Genomic DNA, 20,089 nt, shown 5'->3' with positions numbered 1-20,089 from the left:
CAGACCGGAAGCTACGTCATCGTGACGTTGGAGACATAAGGCTCTCTCCATTTTCTTACGTTGAACCGTCTTTAGCTAGCAGCACCATTTTGGGAAGACGCACTGTTAAAACCTTGTCTGCAGCATTATTTCAATATTCTGGGATTAACAGACCCACTAGAGTTAGTTCAAATCTTACAGCGTGTAGTTAAGGAGGTAGTTTTTTGTAGTTTATATTTAAACACAAGAAAACAAGGACACCGTGACGTACCTGCTAGCTAGCTACCAAAGCTAACCCTAGCTAGCTGTAAGGCTTTTCTCGACAGACGCCACAATCACTGTAAGTAACAAAATATAAAAAGTATTGTAGGAATATAAATTGTAATTGACTTTATCAAGTGCTTTAGCAAAAAACTGTTCCAAAAAACAAGTCCACCCGTTTGTTTTGTTTGTAGTTTCTTGGGCTCGAGATAAATGAAATGTAAACGCTTCTCTGCAGAGGTGGAAGAAGTACTCTTTATTTATTTGTTTACTTAAGTAAAAGTAGCTTTTACTAAATACTCTTGTTACAAGTAAAGGGCCTGCATTCGAAACCTAACTTTAGTAAAAGTACTCAGTATTGGCATCAACATTTGTCATAAAGTGCCAAAAGTCAAGTTCTCGTGCAGAATGGCCATTTTCAGAATAATATATATAATATATGCATTTTTAATTATGGATCCTCTAATGTGTCCATCATTTAATTTGTTCAGCTAGTAAAGGAGGAGGCCAGTTGATATAAACGTAACACAAAAAGCAAGGACATTTATGTTCGGTTGATATTTTCTTTGTTGTATCAATGCTTTTTGGCAATGCATCTTATACCGTTGGAAAGCCTGTTAAGTTACCTTTGAAATTGTGCCACATTTGGGAGGAACAAGCGTTGAGTTGAGATGAGCAGCCGAGCTGAGTATGTGGGTTGCGCCCATGAAAAATGTGACCATCTCCAAATCTGGTATATATATTTATTATAATAATAGGAACGTGAAAGCTTACTAGCAACTTAAACTATTAATCTAGTGGATTAAAAAAGTAAAGCATTTGCTTCCAATTTGTAGTGAGTAAAATTATAAAGTACCATCAAATTGTAATACTCAAGTAAAGTACAAGTACCGGAAAATGATACTGTCCACCCCTGCTTTTCTGTATTCTTGAACAAAAACTATACGATTTAAATGAAGGTATAGAGTTTCCCTGACATGGCTGAGTAAAATACCTGACAAGTTTTAACCACAGAGCAATGTACTGATACAAACGACCTATTCCCTCTCTCACACACTGACACATGCTCTGAAGCAGCTGTTGGGTTGGAATGAAACCTCCATGTTCTCACCTCTCCCTGGCACATGAGAAGGAAACCCGTTTGTCTCTGTGATATCTGGCCAGGCAGCTGTTGGAATATTTGACCTGGCCTATCCTGAAGCCTTAGTTGTTGTATTGTTGCATACTGGCCACCATTTTGTGATTAGGTACACATTAAATGTTAGTTGTGGCCAGTGTTGTAATTTAACATTACAATTACATTGAACAAGAACTTTTGTTACCCATTGTGTCTGCATTTCCTATGATCGTCTCCATTCAGTCAGTGGAAATTGATATGGGGTGTTTCTTTGACTATTTATAGACAAACATTGGCATTACTTGTCGGCAAAAGCTGCGTCTTATTGCGAGTTGATATATATGTTGAGATATATATATATATATATGGGAAACCGGCGCAGAAATCAGAATATTGTTCTGCGTAAGCACCTCCTGTGTTTCGTCCGTGCCATCTTGTCACATGAATCCTTCTCACAGTTGTATTAATGAGGCCCCTGGTATTTTCTCGTGACACATCAAAGACACTTACTCTATCGAATTGTAGTGTCATGATCATGATGATCTCCAGAGAGCACTTCATAACAGTTAATAAGCTACAGCTTGTGGTGCAATGTAAAGTTTAATGGTCTTTTATGTTAATGTGTTATTGTAGTGTACATTTGGACTGCCAGTAGAACTTTTTTTATTTCTGTCTTTCTGTTTGCAGGAGCCTGCAAGCGAAGTCAAAATGAGTGCACCCTCCTCCCAAAAAGTGGTCCTGAAAAGCACCACCAAGGTGTCCCTGAATGAGCGGTGAGGCGCCACGCACCCTGTCAGCAGTTACACACCAGATGCAAGGGCCAGCCTTGGCTTGTGAAGGTTCTAGTGCTCCCTACGGAAGGCTACTGTCGGGGACCGGACCTGACATGGAGGCTATTCTGACTGTCCCCTGTGTGTGCACTGCTCACTCAACCATGTTGGTCCTGTCCATTTTTCTTGGGGCAGATGTGATATGAACTTATACTAATTAAGGAGCACACAGTGCTGGCCCAGGTCTAATTTATTTTGTGAGCAGTGCACACCTCTAGACAAGGGGAGAGGGTAAAGGTCATACTGGGTAAGCCTAGGTTATCCTATGCTGGACCAGGCCGCTGTCCTACAAATGCCCTGGCACTCATGCCTCCTGTTACCTTAAACAGCACAGTATGCGTCAAGTATACGGCACCCCTATAAAGGGGGGAGGAAGGCTTAAGCTAAACGAGGACGATGGGGCCCCACCTTTCTGCCTCTCTCAAACCAGTGGAAGTGAAGCACATGCTCCTTTCTTCTCTCATTCTTTCTCCTCTCCACTAAGTCTATCAAAGACCTGGTACTCGGTCCTAGCTTGGACGTGACAAGAGCTCCCATGTCCCCTTCCCTCCTGAGTCTCTCAGTGGTTTGTACCACGCGTCACGGTCCATGCTGTAAGTGGCTGGGTGGCCAGGCACTCCTTATGTCCGAGGCCTCTGCTGCTGCAGCACGATGACACCCCCAGCCGGGCAGCTGGAGGCCTGTAAGTGGCAAAACGCACTCTTCTTCTGGTACCTTCTCTCTGCTACTGTTCTCCAGTCTGTCTTTGCACTGTGAGTTTTTCTTCATCTAAGTTTGCATATCTTGTGCTTGTTTGAAAACAAATGCTAAATTGTTCTGGATGTTCATGCTTGAAAGGGAAATTGAGAGCCAACAAGTGGAACATAAGTCTTGCATATAAAACAGCCATCACAGGCTGTGTGGCTTCACCATAATGTGAGACATGACTTGATGTGGAACCTGCTTCCTCCTCTCTATATCCCCTGTCCCCTTCTTTTACTTCCTCCCTCTTTTTTCCCTCCCGCCTCTAAAGCTTCACTAACATGCTGAAGAACAAGCAGCCTGCTGCTGTTAGCATCCGAGCCACCATGCAACAGCAACATTTGGCCAGTGCCCGCAACCGCCGGCTGGCCCAGCAGATGGAGAACCGGCCCTCAGTGCAAGCTGCTCTCAATCACAAGCAGGTGAGGGCAAAGGTCCGACCAGACCTTTGGTTGCAACCATGTTGAGCCGCTTTGTAAATTGAAGGTATACCGGCACTGACGCCTATAATATAAAAGTTAATAGAACTGTAACAGTAAGTTGGTAATGCCAATATTAGGGATTGCAGTTTGGTTTTCATTTGATAACTTAACTAGATTGCCCGATTTCAACTTGAAACCTAATGAGTAAGAAAAAGTGTATCTGGTGAACTTCAACCGGCATGAATCAATTTAAAAATGTTTACAATGAAATGATTGTGTAAAGAGAGTTATTAATCATAGTGCCAATATCAACCTAACTCTTAGCTCATTGTTTGTGCTTTTATTACCCCTAAAATGGTGTTTGTTGCTTTAAACCCACTGCCTATCTATGGCAAAAGTGGTTGGTTTAGTCGAACCTTTACAGTGAATTTTCTTGAACGCAACACAAATGGATCCTTTCATCACTAACCAGAGGAACATCTGCTCCAAGTCAATTGATCACTGACCAAGTTTTTAAGGGGTTCCACTTCTTATAATCGGGTTAAATGCAATTGCTATTGACAATCGCATGCTAGTTTAAACAATATTGGATTTGTGAGTGACAATTCTCCCTCAACAGTAACTGTTAATGGAACTTTGTCAGATAAGGTTTTAGGTGCTTTGCTTTCTTTGCTAATTAAATGTCGAGTCGAATGCAGTTCAAATGTACCACAAATCAACTGTGTACCTGTTAAGCCCCAAAGCCCCCCTCGGAGGGAGATTTTTTTTTCTTTTTTTTTTCACGACACTGTTTCTCAGGGGATCTTAATATTTAAGAACCTATTAATGTGTTATACCAGATTAACGGGAATAATCTCAGCTAACTGACGATACAAACCATTTTTACCAAAACAAAACCCAAGACGCAGAACTCAAGATGAAGATACCCTTATTACTTATCGTAGCTGCACATACAAGATATCAGATTAAAGCTGAGGTTCCACAGATTATTTAGGTATATCATCACTGAGTGATCCGAACTCGAGACGGGGGAAGCAAACAGACATCACAACATGTACCTTTACGGAGCTTCTAGGGAGATCGTCATACCGTAGCTGTCAATCTGATCAAAAGACGTGTTCAATGGCATTAAAACGAGAAAAAACGCGGCTGAATCGGTTGATCCATAGGTTGATTCTGATTGATTTCTGTGGATTTGAAAAAATTATTTATAATCCATAATTCCATTTGTATGTAAACATCGGAGAGTAAAAGTTAGCTGTAGCTACCAGAGTTATTGCAGCTTCCGGTTTTGGCTATGCGTCAGTCTCTCACACACACATTACCAAATAAGGAGTATGTGGGAGTTCCCCTCGATTCCATTGGCTCTGACGGTTAGAAAGAGATGTCAATCAGCAAAATGGAGCAAGGGGGGCCAGAGATAGGTCAAATGACCCCAGAAGTGTTTTTTTGTGCTAAATCTCTCTAAAAAGGTCACATTTCACTTGTTTTGCATCAATCTTGATGCAGGGTACTTATTATATGTTGTAGTTTGGATTTCTAAAGCTTGTAGTCTACCATCCCATCATTCAAGGGTGGTTTTCACTATAAGTAATTTCTTTTTTTTGGACGGACACTATAATTTACATTTTTTTACTGTGTTCAATCTGAATTTACTTTAACATAAAAACATCTATATTGATTCTGACATTTCTACATCCAACTCACAGGTGTAACCTTGCTTTGAGAAAAAAGATTATTAATTTAACCCTTTTTAGAAGGGAAGATATGGTCATTTGTTCTGGGAATGTCATTTTCGAGCCTGAGACCCAAAAAACAGGCTCGGGGCTAAACAAGTTGGCAGAACCGTGGTGTCCTGGGTTTAAAAGCAGGCACTTGTTTGCTAACAGGTAATTCTCATAATCTATGAAAATAAAAATAGTTTAGTCTCTGTTTTACTTTCATGTTATGTATGCTTATTGGTGACTGAAAAGGGATTTATTCACCAGACAGTGCTTGACTTACATGTTGCTATAGTGAGATGATGAATGTGTAGGCAGGCAATCCAGTTGGAATGACAGCTACATGTGTTAAATCAGAAGCTAAAACAATGCTCACTGTTTAACACTGAAGAGTTATCATATGAAGAACCTTTAGTCTTTGGTCGAGGTGAAAGTGCTCCTCCCTGATTGGCAGTGGCAGTGGCCTTGCCAGATTCTTGATGCAGCCAAGACTGAGCCTGGTTCAACCTTTTTTTGTGACGCCACCACTACATTGACAGACAAACCCATTATCCTTTAAAAAATAATAGGTACAATGGTTAAAACATACTACCCTGTGGGGAAGAAAAGCAGATCCAAATACTAGTATACAACATGAGTACAGTCATGTTAAAGGTGCGTAAAAGAGAATCATTGTTGCTTCTAAATAAGCTGTAACTTAACACTTGAAATAAACAATCATTTGGGAAATTAGGTCCATTAGTGTGCTGCCCTGAAGGAAAGACTGTTGTCCCCATAGCTGCACTTCTCACAGCTCTAGTTGATGTAGAAGTGAAACCAGACAGTGCAGGAAGAGCTAGTCATTTAACCTATAGAGACACTATAGTGTTGAAAAGAGTTTTCCAGCCAAGCAGAGAGTATTTTTCTCAATATGGCAATAGGTGCTTTCACACCGGAGTACTTTTCCCAGGAATAGTTCCGATAGTTCCTGGGATTTTGCGTTCACACCAACTAGATCTGGAACTAGACCTTTTCACCCCTTTTCAGTCCCTGCTAGAGAGGTGGTACTTTCCTGGGGAGAAAAAGGTTCCAATTTCTGATTGGCTGGGCGAATTGTGAACGACGCCCCGTAAAACTACGAAAAGTTCTGTGAAGCTGCCATTTTATTTGCTCGCATTAGCCCAGCACACCAACAGAGAGAGAGAGAGACTAACTTATGGCAACACAAAATAAAACGTGGGAGTGGTGGAATGAGGAGATGTCGGCGATTTACCCGGGACTTCGGGTGGCGATTTACTGCCACCCGAAGTTGTTTGGGGCCTGCCAGTAAACCCAAAGCAGAAGAAGAAGTGACGTCAGCGGCTTAATTTGCGTGATCCTCCATCAGGGACTTATTCCGGTGTGAACGCGATCACTTAAGAGTTCCGGGAACTATTCCTGGGAAAAGTACTTGGTGTGAAAGCGCCTATTGAAAGTGAGTGGTCTTCTGTCTAAAGTTGTACGTGCTTCTTTGTATAATGTCTCCCTGAGTTTTAAAGTTGAGGTGTGTTTTTGACCACTTAATCATGAGAACCATGAAGGGGAAGAGCTCAGCTACTTTTCTAAAACCAGAACTTTGTTAAGCTGAACTTTTACATTTCACTTTGTTATTGTTTTTGCTACCGAATGTTCTGTAAAATATCAAAGGCCCTTTTGCAAACTCTTAAAAATGATTCATGGGTTTGAACGTTGTGTTTAAGTGCTTATAACAACCATGTGTAGGATTTGACTCCTCACATTTGCCGTCCTACATTTTTAACAAAGTCATACTTGCGTCCGTAAATAACTTGTGTCAGAGCCTGAAGCAGCGCCTGGGGAAGAGCAACATCCAGGCCAGGCTGGGCCGGCCTGTGGGGGCTCTGATGCGGGGAGGAGCTCCTGGAGGCAGAGGAGGGATGAGAGGGATGAACAGGGGAGGCCTTCGAGGACGAGCAAGAGGAGGAATAATGAGAGGTGCCTTGTCCCTGAGAGGTGTGTGTCCACAACATCCCACTTTGATCAATAAATACGTCATTGTGTTCACTGTGGACCCTGGGTGTAGCTCTGTTGTAATGTGACTTTGTGGTGCACAGGGAAGAGAGTGGCTTCTACAGGCGGGCCCATGCGAGGTCGTGGCTCTGCGGGGCGCCTGGCGATGCGCAGAGCAGGCCGTAACCGTGGAGGACCTGTAGGCAGAGGAGGAGCTCTGTCCCGAGGAGCTGCACGAGGAGGAGTCGCCAGAGGTGAGAGTGCTAATGGTTAACTTTATAAAGAGTGAGGTCAGACCCTGTTAGCATTGCTAGGGATCCTTATACCAAAAGCCAAAGGGATTTTTCCTTTGGAATGTTACAGAAATAAGCTCGGTTAAAACAATTACAGTGGTGTAAAGTAACGAAGTACATTTACTCAACTACTTAACATATTTGAGGTACTTGTATTTTCATTTACTGCTTTCCATTTTTACTGTACTTCATTTTGGAAGACCATTTTGTACCTTTTACTCAACTTTTACTTTACTAACACCCAATACTTAGGAATGGGTTTTAAAATATGATTATTTGTTATAGATTAAACAATCCAATATGTAAGCAACTAAACCCATGAGTGGGTTAACAGAATTAAGAAACAAAAATATATTTTACAGTTCCCGCTTCTTAAATGTGAAGATTTGCGGCTTTTGTTTTAAAACATGTTGGATTACTTTTACTACGAATACTTGAAGTACATTTTCCTAATCATACTTAAATACTTTTACTTTACTAGTACCATTCTCAATGCAGTACTTTAACTTGAAATTAAGTATTTCCACACTATGGTATTAGTACTTTTACTCAATTAAAGAATCTGAATACTAGCTTCCACCATTGCAATAATTCGTACATGTTTTGCAGGATAATCTCCACATACTACACAACTGACAAAAGCAAGCGTATACGTTAGGCTGTAGAGGACAGGTCATAGTGGCATGACTTCATGTCACCACTGCTAAGATAAAGGCATCTAATATTCGCCATGATCATGCTCAATAGTCTTATTCAATACTCACTTGCTAGCAACTGCTGTTTTTATGACTCATTGAGGCGACAGACATTCACCAATGTAGTTATCACTGATCTATTTTATGTTGTAGAACAAAATGTGAAAATCTTCTCATCTAGTTTCAACTACAGATATCAGGCTTCCAACTCAAAAAGTATTTAAGACACGCAAACGGAATGTGCTAAAATGCTAACTCATCCCTGGGTTTTACGACTCATTCCTGCGCCACTCTAATTATGCGAGGGAATAAGATGCCTCTGTAACTGTCTGCTCCTAAAGAGACACTGAGTAGAACTGTTGACTCGGTGCAGTTCAGTCATTGTTTGTCTGTCTGCTTACAGGCCGCGGTGGTCTGCGAGGGCGCGGTGGCTTTGCCGGTCGAGGTGGTCGCGGGCGGGGTCGAGGAGTAGACCGGCAGTCTGTGACTCGGGAACAACTGGACAACCAGCTGGACGCCTACATGTCAAAAACCAAAGGTCACCTGGACGCTGAGCTGGACGCCTACATGGCGCAGGCAGACCCCGACAGCATGGAGTAACGGCGCAGACACATGGAGAGCCACTGCACAACAGCTGAACTCACAGGAGTGTAGGCCGGGCTGAGAAATGATTGTGTTTGTAATTTAGAGGAGAGTGGTGACTTTGGAACAGCAAGAGATCAAGGTTTCACTTGAATATGCTTCGACCACTGCTCAATTCTGCATCAACCTGCTCCTGCAAACCCCCTGTAAATCTGGAATAACTTTGTGAAGGGACCTTTCTAAACATTAACAAAACCCTGCTGTCAATAGAAGTGTTTTTTTATTCTTTTTTATTCTTTTTTTTAAAATATGACCTGAAAAACACTTGAGACATTTGGGACAGATCTCTGTAACGCTCAGTTCTCCAGGCGATGTGTTTAACCTTCGTTGGAAATCTATTTTGAATGACGCCTGTTTATTTTGTACTCTTCTTTTAAATGTGATTTTAGCGTTGGTGTGCTCAGACCTTTGGGGATTGATTCATTTGCTTATCTTGGAAATGTTTGCAAAGCAACACTTTTCTAAATTATTTGTTAAAAGAATGTAAGCAAAGAGTTCAAAGCCAAGTATCCATTTGTTATTGTTTTGTATTTAAAAGATGTACACTGTTTTTGTTCCTCTGTATCTTCCAGCTGTCGGCATTCTTCAGTGCGCCGCTGACATCCTTAACCTGTACTTGAGAGCATTTGTATGACTTTATCCAAAGCAAGTAAAATAGGTTTTAATTAAAACGGAATTGGTTTCCCTAATTGTGTCCATCGTATACATTTGAATGGGGTATAATTGTTTCCAGCAGAATAAAAAAAAGTACGAAGGGATAAGACAACCTGTTGCTGCAAATAGAGAAATGCTTGTAGTTCTATATTTACTATTCAAATTTAGATTTTGGTTATATTGATTTGTCATCTGTTAAATACCAATAGACATGCATTACATTTTCTATTTAGTGTTCTACTAGCACAAAGTACCAGCAGTGTTTAATTACTTCAACTAATCATAAATACATATTTCAAAGTGGAATTATAACACATTTGATATGCAAGTAAATGTTACACTGAATAGACTAATGTAGTGTTATGTGCCACCTGCAAATGTATAGATGCTTTATTTTAAAGCCAGTGTGTGGAGGACATGATCGTCAATATATTATGCTATAAATTAAATCAATCAATGTTTATTTATATAGCACAATATCACAAATGTTACATTTGTCTCAGTGGATGTCGCAGTTTGTACAGAATATCAGTATGACAAAACGACACCCTCTGTCCTTAGACCCTCTGTCCAACTTCCAGAGAAAACCCCACAGTTTAAAGGGAACATGGGAGAAACCTCAGGGAGAGCAACAGAGCAGGGACAGACGTGCAATAGATGCCGTGTGTAAATCGAAGAGATAATACATTTTACAGCGTTGGTAGACCAAATGTTTGGAAATGCATGTGTCTGTAATAAGAAGATGAATCCACGAGGATGTCGGCAATCCTGTGGGAGCCATCAGGGAAGTAGTATGATGAGTCAGGCTGGACCACAGTGACAGGTTCAGCCACGACTCGAAGTCCAGGGTTGCGGTCGGATAGTTTAAAAATCATTTCCTAAATTCTAATCCTATCTCCTATTCCTTGACCTCTGAGTCGTTAAGGGATAGTGGATAGGAGAATTCAAACGGATTTAGGAGAAGAGACTGCGGTACTTTAGAGAATCCGACTGCACTTTCACTATCTGACGTGTTTATGATGCGCCAGCGGACGTCATGAATGTGCGTCTGCTGCTGTGGGGAAACTATGGAAACTACAGTTTTCTATACAGCGGACTACAACATGGATGTTTAATAAGAACGAGGGACTACTGTAAACTCATCTAGAGACTCTGCACCGTGCTCTGATGCTGTTGCTTTATGCTTTATGAACGGGGACAACAGAGAAACATATTCTTCATGACCAAAGTTGGAATTGAAATAAAAAAGGAAAGTGAAACTTATGCTCGTCACCCTCTCCCTCCGGTCCACATTAATACAAATGATCCCAATACGTATGATTGTATTATGTAATAATAAAATAATACAATTCAATAACGTGCTTTAACCACCAGGTGTCCCTTTCTATCAGCTCTGCACCGTTATGGTGTAAATACAGCCTATCTACCAATTGGATCAAATATAAAAGTCAGCCGAATTAGTGTTGATACTGCAAGGAGACGTATTGTGTGAAAAGAAATGTAAGATGTTGTTTAATTGCTTATATATTTATGATCCATGTCACGTTTTCAGTTTTGGCGGCAGTTCTCCTGTTTGTCCAGAAGTCTTCTCAGCAGGGCTCTATAAATAGAGAACTACGGCAGAGATGTAATATGTAATGCAGCCGAACCGTGTATTACAAAGCCGTTATGTGATGACTTCCAAAGAGAAAAGCAAGCACACACGGAATAAAGTATTATTTTATTTTTAAAAAACGTTTTCAGATTTCACATCACATAAACGCCAAATCCCAGCATGCATTGCGGATAACCATCCAATCATCGAGCTGAGGATCTTACCTACGTCTGTTTCCGGTTTCGTTTATGACCGATGTATTTTGTTATACACACATTCCTTCACATTTACATTTTAATTTGCATTAAAGTATTTCGTGAGGCCTTCTAACATGTTTTTAAATATAACTACGGTTGTAGTTGAATAGTTTGTAAATTAACATGAACCGCAGCTGTTGCTTGGCAACTCAATCGCACAACGTCACGTCCGTTAATTCCACATCCACACGCATGGATTAACATCGATTTAATACATTAATGTAGCCTTTATTTCTGCTAAAAGAGGTGTCGACCAGCTGGGGCAACAAGAAAATCGGCGTAATCGAGTGTGGTTATTAAAAAATAAATCATTACGTCGGGGTAGCATTTGCTTGGTATTTCCGGTTATTTCTCCACTGGTTAACATGGGTTAACAATACCGTGTAGCTGTCACGTTTGAAGGGACGAAATCGTGACATCTTCACGTCTCCCAGCATGGTAAATCGTCACATGTTCACGTCTTGCCGTGATACCGGGTTGAATGAAATACACAACGGCTGTAGCCTGATTATGCTGTAGGTGTGTGTGTGTTGTTCAGTGCGTAGATGCGGCGGACAGACGGGTCTCAGTTGGTTTGGTGTCATATGCTTACTTTTAATACTTGTACAACTTTTGGCCCGTAATTTCAATTCCCCATTTCAGCGACCACAGAGAGGGGGGGGGGGGGGGGATATATCCAGTCTCTGATTGTGTTACGTTATTATGAGAGTGCTCTCATACTTGTTTGATTCGCAAATTGTATAAATATGTGTGTGTGTGTGTGTGTGTGTGTGTGTGTGTGTGTGTGTGTGTGTGTGTGTGTGTGTGTGTGTGTGTGTGTGTGTGTGTGTGTGTGTGTGTGTCCGCATCTATAGCCTGTTATTGTCTCATTATACCGCACTGTCAATGAATTCAAAGTAAATATATAAGTGGTCATGAACACATCTGTCCATCAGACAGCTGCTGTGCCTCCTGTCATCATTAATGGACGTCTCTTTAAAATGACTTCTCAGAGGAGAGGAGTTCTCATTTCTCTAACCACCTGCTGCTTCCACTCCTCTCTCCTCGGTTCCCCTCCTCAGTCCTTCGCTCGCATCTCCTGTGGGCGGCACCAAGTCTCGAGGATAGGAGTCGAGGAGGGGAAATTTGAGTATTGAGAAACCTCTAGTGACTGTCACTACCCGATCCGTCCCCCTGCCCGATCGGTACTGCGCATGTGCGAGATGGTCCGCCATATTGGACAACTCCGGACGGCAACCCAAGATGGACACTTGACACAGTGGCTTTTAGCAAAGCTCAAAAATAAAATGAGAGAGAGATGAGTTATTGTTATTACAACGTGACTTCACTATTATTTAACAACTCTTAAGTACATTGTCAGAATAAGTGACAAGTTAATGTAACTTCTGTTAGACAGCCATATGCCATACATTTTTGCATACATTCACAGTCAATATTTATTCAGTATAGCTGTCTAACAGAAGTTAAATCCATTTCTCGCCAATTGTTATGGAAATCTGAGACCCAATACTGTGGAGAGTACAAGTCAGAGTGATCAAACAAATAAATGGTGAAACAGACAGAGTTGTCTTTCTGGTTATTTATTTGAAGCTTCAAATACAAAAACGCAATACAAAGTCACAGGTCTCACAGAGTATAGGATAGTCTGCAGGAGTGTGCGCAGTACAATATAGTAGCAAAGCTTATATACAAGAAAGGGCGGGAAGCTCAGAAATCTGTCTTCACACGGTCTCATATTGTTATTAGACACCTGTCCTTGAGCTGTAGATAGTATAACGGTTCTCAGAATAGGGAAGTTCTTGTGTGACTTTGTGTGAGTCTCAACCTAGTCTGCCAAATCAGCTCTGTGGCCTTGAAGCGCTTGGGAATAAAAACCCACATTAGAGTATGAGAAGAAAACAGCACATCTGAGGAAATGATATAGGTGTTTTACAATGATTTGAGAAGCATTTGGTTTAAGCATATAAGGATATAATAAAAATGTCCACTACAATCTCTTTTGAGCTTTGCTAAAAGCCACTGTGTCAAGTGTTCATCTTGTTGCCGTCCGGAGTTGTCCAATATGGCGGACCATCTCGCACATGCGCAGTACCGATCGGGCAGGGGGACGGATCGGGTAGTGACTGTAGCCCATCAGTAGCATCAGCCTCAGGTCGGTTAAATGAAATCCTTGCTTCCCTCACTTGCGTCGTTTCCCTGCGTTTAGTCCCTCCCACCAGGGAAGCATGGAGGGACGCAAGGAAACCACGAGAAGCAGGGAAATTAGTTTTAAGAGCAATGGGACGTCCTTTCCTCCAGAGCGTCACGTGATGCGACGTCCGTTTGTGATGACGCCGCACAGCTGTTCGTCTGACAGTAGGCTTGTTTGAGACAAGCGAGACCTGCGCAGTCGCGATCAACGTCTTGCTAGTGCGTTGCATCATGGTTAGTCATTTTGTCCGACTTGCTCTGGAGGCTCGCCTACATGAGACGTTGAAATCTCACGGGACAAAGCCGCCCGCAGCCTTGAGAGCGAGGCGCGGCGAGGCGGCGCAGTTCCTCTCCACGGGCTGCGGAAGCTAAATGCTTGATGGGGAAACGACTCGCTGGTATCTCGAGCTGAGCGCTCATTGGTGGTTTTTACCACGTGCTGCTGATGAAACAGGGGGTAAGTATTGTAACCCTAGTTATATGTGACCTGCTCTATCGAAATCAGTCGCATTGACCCGAAGACACATTTTGAGTTGTGTACACTGCTGGAAAGAGGAGATTCCTAGCTTTCTAATGATATCAGGATTGTTTTTGTTGTTCCAAATATTAAGCGAAATATGTCACATTATATAATGACTGTCACCGAGTCATCATTTTGAGAAAAAGGCCTTTAAAGTTTCCTCTTCTCTGGAATCCATCGATCTGATTGATTACTAACGGAGCAAATGATCAAAATACTACGGAGGGAAGATATTTTCGTTTGGATTACTGGTCTGGGGGAAGCTCGCAAGTGTGTGTGTGTGTGTGTATACGTGTGTGTGTGTGTGTGTGTTTGTGTAATTTTGCGTTTGTGTGTATTATGTTTGTTTCCCGGGGAAAACCCTCACGAGAAACACCAGCTGTTGTTATGCCTGCTGTGACGTTAAGTTACTCCGTTCTCCGCTTGTAATTATGCCGTTACAAGCTTCAGAGTTATATTTATCATCTGAATTTGCCGAAACAAGTTTAATATTCTGAAAGCCAAGACTTTGTTTAATTGAAATCAGATGAAAACAAACTGTAACGGACCCTGCCGTGTTATCTATGATTACTCTACGCTTACATTCATAATGTCAGCCGGAGGGAGGGGGGCGGCGCTGCGGAAGAGCAGATTGCCTGTCATCTTCCCTTTACAAGCTTAAAGAATGTATTTATCGTGTGAGTTTGGAAATAAAAGTTTCATATTCTGAAAGCCAAGATTTTGTTTGTTTAAAATCAAACAAACGCAAATCCACGTTTATTTTGAAATGAGCCGTTGCGACTTCCGACTGATTTCGATAGAGCGGGTCACATATAAGCACAGGCGGAGCCCTCTACTGGACTCTATGGGTACTACTCTCTATCATGCTGTGCGTGCTTTCACCTACTGAGTTTACGTAAATGTAGCCGGCCAATCGGGGCGAGCCTACCTTAATGCGCGCGCAGGCCCACAGTATATAAAGGCGGCTACACCCGCCGCCCACTATCCTATACACTCTTCAGCGAGCGGACTAGGAAAGACAGGGCCCCCAAGTAGAGGTGCTTGTGCCAACCTGTGCTTATATAACTAGGGTTACAATACGTAACCCCCTGTTATATTTCACACAGGCTCCGCCCTCTACTGGACTCTATGGGTACAGTGGGCGGAGCCCCGATGTATACACGCCCTGTCATCCAACAACATTGACCCACCACACCGTCCCTGACCGGCTTTTGGCTAACATCCATTGCATCCCCACTTCCTCCCATCCGGTTGTAACTGTAGAGAAGTTGGGGCCGCAATTTGGATAAGGCACACTCACACACGCTTACCTCGTGTAGAGTGTGCATGGAAAAGATCTGTGCGGAGACTCCGTCTGGAGCCTACCGCGCACCATGTTCCCCAGGTCCCTCAGGAGCATGGGAAAACATAAGTGCACCACGTCCAGGGGGGAGGTCAGACACCTGCTGACCCACAGCCACCCCCCCTCTCACCAGTCATGCGTTGCCTCGGCAAGCACAGACGACGAGAAGGAGCCAGACATGTCCAGGAGATAATATTTTATGAAGGAGCCTGGCGTAGACCAATACGCCAATGTGCATATATCTTCTACACTCACGCTGCTGAATAAGGCTGTTTGACACAGCCCGTGTAGAATGTGCACGGACCAGTGGGGAGGGCTCTCCCCGCCCGTCCATAGGCATGTGTAATGCACCCGCATAGCCATCCTGTTAGGCGCTTCTTGGAGAGAGCTTTTCTAGCCACACCATCCCCAAAGCACACAAACAGCTGTTCAGTGCGTCTAATGGCAGCCGTGCGCTCTACATAATATGCTAGCGCACGCACTGGGGCAGAGGAGGTGCAATTTAGCCTCCCTGGCATCAATATGGGGTGGAAGATGAAAGCAACCTAACTGAATAGCCCTTGACCTGAACGAACTCCTTAGGCTCTTAAGAGTAAAGGAGGGGTTCGGTCTGAGTGTCGCCCCGCTACGGTCGCCCCGGATCAAAAGGCAGCTTGGGTGCACCGACAGAGCGGTCAGCTCGGACACTCTTTTGGCCGAAGTCAAGGCAAGTAGCAATGCTGTCTTCCATGACAGTGCTTTCAGGGAGGAGAGCTCCAGGGGCTCAAATGGTTCTGTGACCAGAGCCTCGAGCACCAACGGCAGGTCCCACTGTGGGGCGGAGGCGTGCACTACTGGGCGTTGCCTCCTGACCCCCTGCAAAAACCGCAACATAAGCGGCTGACTGAAGGCTGACCTGCCTCCAAGTCCCTCATGGCAGGACGAGATGGCTGCTGCATACACCTTAATTGTGGAATGAGCCAGCCCCCTGTCCACCAGTATCTGTAAGTAGGTAAGAATAGAGCCCAGCGTGCATGACAGAGGCTCTAGACTCCTTCCTTCACACCATCGCCGGAATCCCGCCCACTTTGGCCTGTAACAGGCCGTGGTGGATTCTGCTCCTGCTGCTTGGATAGTCTGAATAACGTTGTCAGACAGCCCCACCTGTCTCAGCCTGTCCCTCTCAGGAGCCAAGCCTGGAGAGGTTGGCCCAGAGTGGGTAATGCCCCTATTGCCCCTGCTTCCTGAGACAGCGCTCCCCAGACCTGAGGAATAGCCCAGGGCTGGCCCACCATCATCTGTGTTACCCCGCGTACCACGGCGCCAGGCGGCGATCTGGGGCCACTAGGATGACTGACAGCTGCTCCCGCCTCACCCTATCCAGAAGGGGGGCGATAAGGTGCAGCGGTGGAAAGGCGTAAAGCAGCTTCCTTGGCCATGGCTCGTGTGCAAATGCGTCCACCCCCGAGGGCGGGTTGTCCCACCGGGCCAGGGAGAACCACAGGGCACAGTGGCTGTTGCGCCGATTGGCGAACAGGTCCACCTCTGCTTTCCCGAACTGAGTCCAGAACTGCTTCACCACCTCCGGGTGAAGTCTCCACTCGTCTGGCAGGGGTCCGCCTCTTGACATGAGGTCGGCCCCCCCGTTCTCCCGTCCCGGGATGTTCAGGGGACAACACAATCTGTGAAACCCACAACCACAGGTTCTCTGCCGCGGTCAACAAGGCTATTGAGCGGACTCCGCCTTGCCTGTTGATGTACGCCACTGTGGTGCGGTTGTCACTCCTCACTAGCACATGTTTGCCCTGTATTAAGGGTTTGAAGTGCTGTAGGACCAACATCACTGCTTGCAGCTCCAGGAGGTTGCTGTGCCGAGCCTCTGTCAGAGGCCAGCCACCACCTACAGCTCTCTCTAGGCACGTCCCCCCCCATCCTGTCACTGAAGCGTCTGTAAAGACTGTGATATAGGAGGTCACTTGCCCCAGTGGAGCTCCCCTCCGCAGATTCTCTGGGGACCCCCAGAATCGGAGGTTGCTCTCTACTGAGGGGGGGATGATCACCAGACGTTGTTTGTGTCTTGAGATCTAAACGAAGGCCGGTAAGCCACCTATGTATGTGACGTGCATGCAGAAGTCTGAGTGGCACTACGGAGTGAGCAGCCGTCATGAGACCCAAAGTCTGCATGATGATCAAAGCTGTCACCGTCGCCCCCTGACACAGCCTGCAGACTGCCCGCAGCAGGGATGCCTGTCTGCTTTCTGTCAGGGTGGCACGTAGTCTGCCTGCATCGAGCATCACCCCCAGATATTCTACCTGCTGGTGAGGTATGGGGGAGCTCTTCTTCCAATTGACCGCAACTCTTTTTCAACCCAACTTGGTTAGGTGTAGGATCAATTGGGCTGTGTGAAACATTGCCCATTCCCTGGACCTGGCCATGACTATGAGGTCGCCCAGATAAAAGAACACCCTCATGTCATGGTCCCGCAGCGATTGCAGCGCCGTAGCGTGCGTGGGGATAGGGAGTAGCCGAACGTCAGTCTGTTGTACTCGTAGGCTACCCCCTGGAAGGCAAAACGCAAATACTTTGTGTTTTGGAGCAATTTCGCCATGAAAGTAAGCGTTCTTCTGAACGCCTCTGAACGGAGGAGGGATGCTGCAAAACTGGAGTGAATAACCCAGTCTAGAGTTACACTACGTAACCCACTGTTCTTCTGCGGAGGTCCCTGAACGCACCGCGGCCACTCTCACGGGGGCCGCGCCTCATAATGGGTGTCCAATTAACATCGTATGAAAACGGCCTTGCCGATCTCAACGAGACATTATGGGAAAATGTGGAGAGAGATGACTCTTACTCTGGGATAAATGCCATCGTTTTTACTAAATGCATTTTTCACACATCACTCTAGAACTAGGGTTACAATACGTAACCCACCGTTCATGCAATATCTCCTCCCAGGATGATAGATTTGACTCTCTATTGCCCTGAATGGAGGAGGGACGCTGCAAAGCTTGAGTGAGTAACCCAGTCTCAGTGTCCTGCCCCTCTACTCTGTCAGTACACAGCTTTTGTGGGGCTTTCATTCCCCACAAAACTGTGTTCAGGGGACATGCCAGCAGCTGTGGAGCCAAAGCTAAGAAGCTGTAGTATTCTCTGGTGGCCTACTCCGCTGCCAAACCTTTCCAAAAGAAGGGAGTTTTGGCATGGGGGCTGACACAGAAAAGGGCCGATTTTATACTGAGGTCCTTGAACGCACCGCGGCACGCTCCCGTTGGGCCGCGGCTCTGTCCTAATGCGGTCTCTTTGAAACGGACATTATGGTGAAAAGTGGAAATGTGGAGAGAGATGACTCTTACTCTGGGATCAATGCAATCGTTTTCACTGAATGCGTTTCTCACACACACATCACTCTCTCTTGAACCCGCACAGTGTTTTGACAGCACTTCGGTTTATTCCACTCACGTGCACGCGCCCACCTGCTGGTTCCTATACTGGAGTTTACAGAGGGGGCGGGGAGTGTGGGACAGTGTTATTTCCTCTGGGGATGAGCAACAAGCAGCCACGCTGCGACTACTCCTCACCCACGTAACCAAGGAGATCGATCCAAAGAGCCCTTCCGTAAACACGGGGGCTCCCGGCCCGGGAGATCAACAACACGGTCCTTTTGGAAAGTGCCATGTGGCGTGATCATCGGGATATCACACGGCATTGATTGATTGATTGATTGATTGATTGATTGATTGATTGATTGATTGATTGAAAAGTTTATTAACAGCTTGTATATTGGGTACAGTACAGTACAGCTCAAAACATACAATTGTTAAGGGGATGCAGACCAGAGAAAGACTTTCGTCTTGTTTACATCAGGGTCCCCCATTTCCAATTCATCATGTCATTTAAGACATATAAGACATATTTGACATACAGATGGCTTATTTACAATTTACATACAGGTGGTTTTTTACATACAGATTGCTTGTTTACAATTTTCATTTTAGATTTCGTTCTAATACATCCTAACCGGACATTTAAGACATACCAAGTCTACAGATATACAGTTAGTAACAGAGTCTAAAATGCGAGTATATACATAGATGGGGGGGGGGGAAGCTGTCCATTGAACGACAGGTTGAGATTTGTACCATTACCGGGGCCAGTTTTGCAATGCTCTCCCCCGAAGGTGCTCTTTAAGAGAGGTTTTGAAGGTAAGTATAGTTTTACTTTCCTTTACAGTTGTGGGAAGAGCGTTCCACCTTGATGTGGCATAATTGCGAAACGTGTATTCCCCCTTTTTTGTGCCAAATCTGGGTTTCACATGATTTGTGGAGCTCCCTCTGGCAGACAACGGCGGCGGCCACGATCAAGCTACAAATAATCGCTCTGATCTGGTGAGGTGGGGGCATCTCCAGCAATGAGCGAGATGCCCAACACACCCGTGTTTATTTGCAGTCGCCTTGTCACGCGGTAGCGGGGCAGAACTGTTTTCAGCTGCGCTCCGCCGCCATGGTCATCACCTAGGGCGGTGGACCTCCGTGGACTGGACCCGGAAGTGCCCGACAACGGCAAACGGAGCCGCCCTGCTGGAATGGCGACGTGAATGGCATATCCTGGTCCCCCAAACACTCTAAGCAGAGGTGGTGGAGACCGGCGCCCGCGATCAAACCAGGGCAGGTGCATGGCCGAGCTTCCAGTAATGGTGAGTCAATTTTTCCTTCTAATCTTCGTTCGTTTAACTCTTCGGTTGTCAGCTCGTCTGAAGAGAAAAAGGATAGTGGGCGGCGGGTGTAGCCGCCTTTATATACTGTGGGCCTGCGCGTGCATTCAGGTAGGCTCGCCCCGATTGGCCGGCTACGTTTACGTAAACTCAG

The 20,089-nt window shown here is 44.8% G+C and overlaps 1 protein-coding gene across 2 annotated transcripts; it reads left to right on the top strand.

The window, feature by feature from the left end:
- Positions 1–17: 17 nt before the first annotated feature.
- chtopa (chromatin target of PRMT1a) lies at positions 18–9,376 on the top strand. Of its 2 annotated transcripts, none has more exons than XM_034229162.1 (6): positions 18–319; positions 2,045–2,130; positions 3,200–3,350; positions 6,886–7,060; positions 7,162–7,311; positions 8,449–9,376. In XM_034229162.1, the coding sequence occupies exons 2-6, from the start codon at positions 2,066–2,068 to the stop codon at positions 8,643–8,645; spliced, it is 738 nt and encodes a 245-aa protein (XP_034085053.1). In that variant the 5' UTR covers positions 18–319; positions 2,045–2,065; the 3' UTR covers positions 8,646–9,376. The 2 variants fall into 2 exon arrangements, with proteins under 2 accessions (XP_034085053.1, XP_034085052.1); XM_034229161.1 differs by having other exon boundaries at positions 41–319; positions 2,045–2,939.
- Positions 9,377–20,089: the final 10,713 nt, after the last annotated feature.

This window comes from Gymnodraco acuticeps, unplaced genomic scaffold (genome assembly GCF_902827175.1).
Source record: "Gymnodraco acuticeps unplaced genomic scaffold, fGymAcu1.1, whole genome shotgun sequence".
NCBI classification, from domain to species: Eukaryota; Metazoa; Chordata; class Actinopteri; order Perciformes; family Bathydraconidae; genus Gymnodraco; species Gymnodraco acuticeps.
Note: the sequence above shows the minus strand (reverse complement) of the source record. Positions and strands in the feature narration are given on the sequence as shown.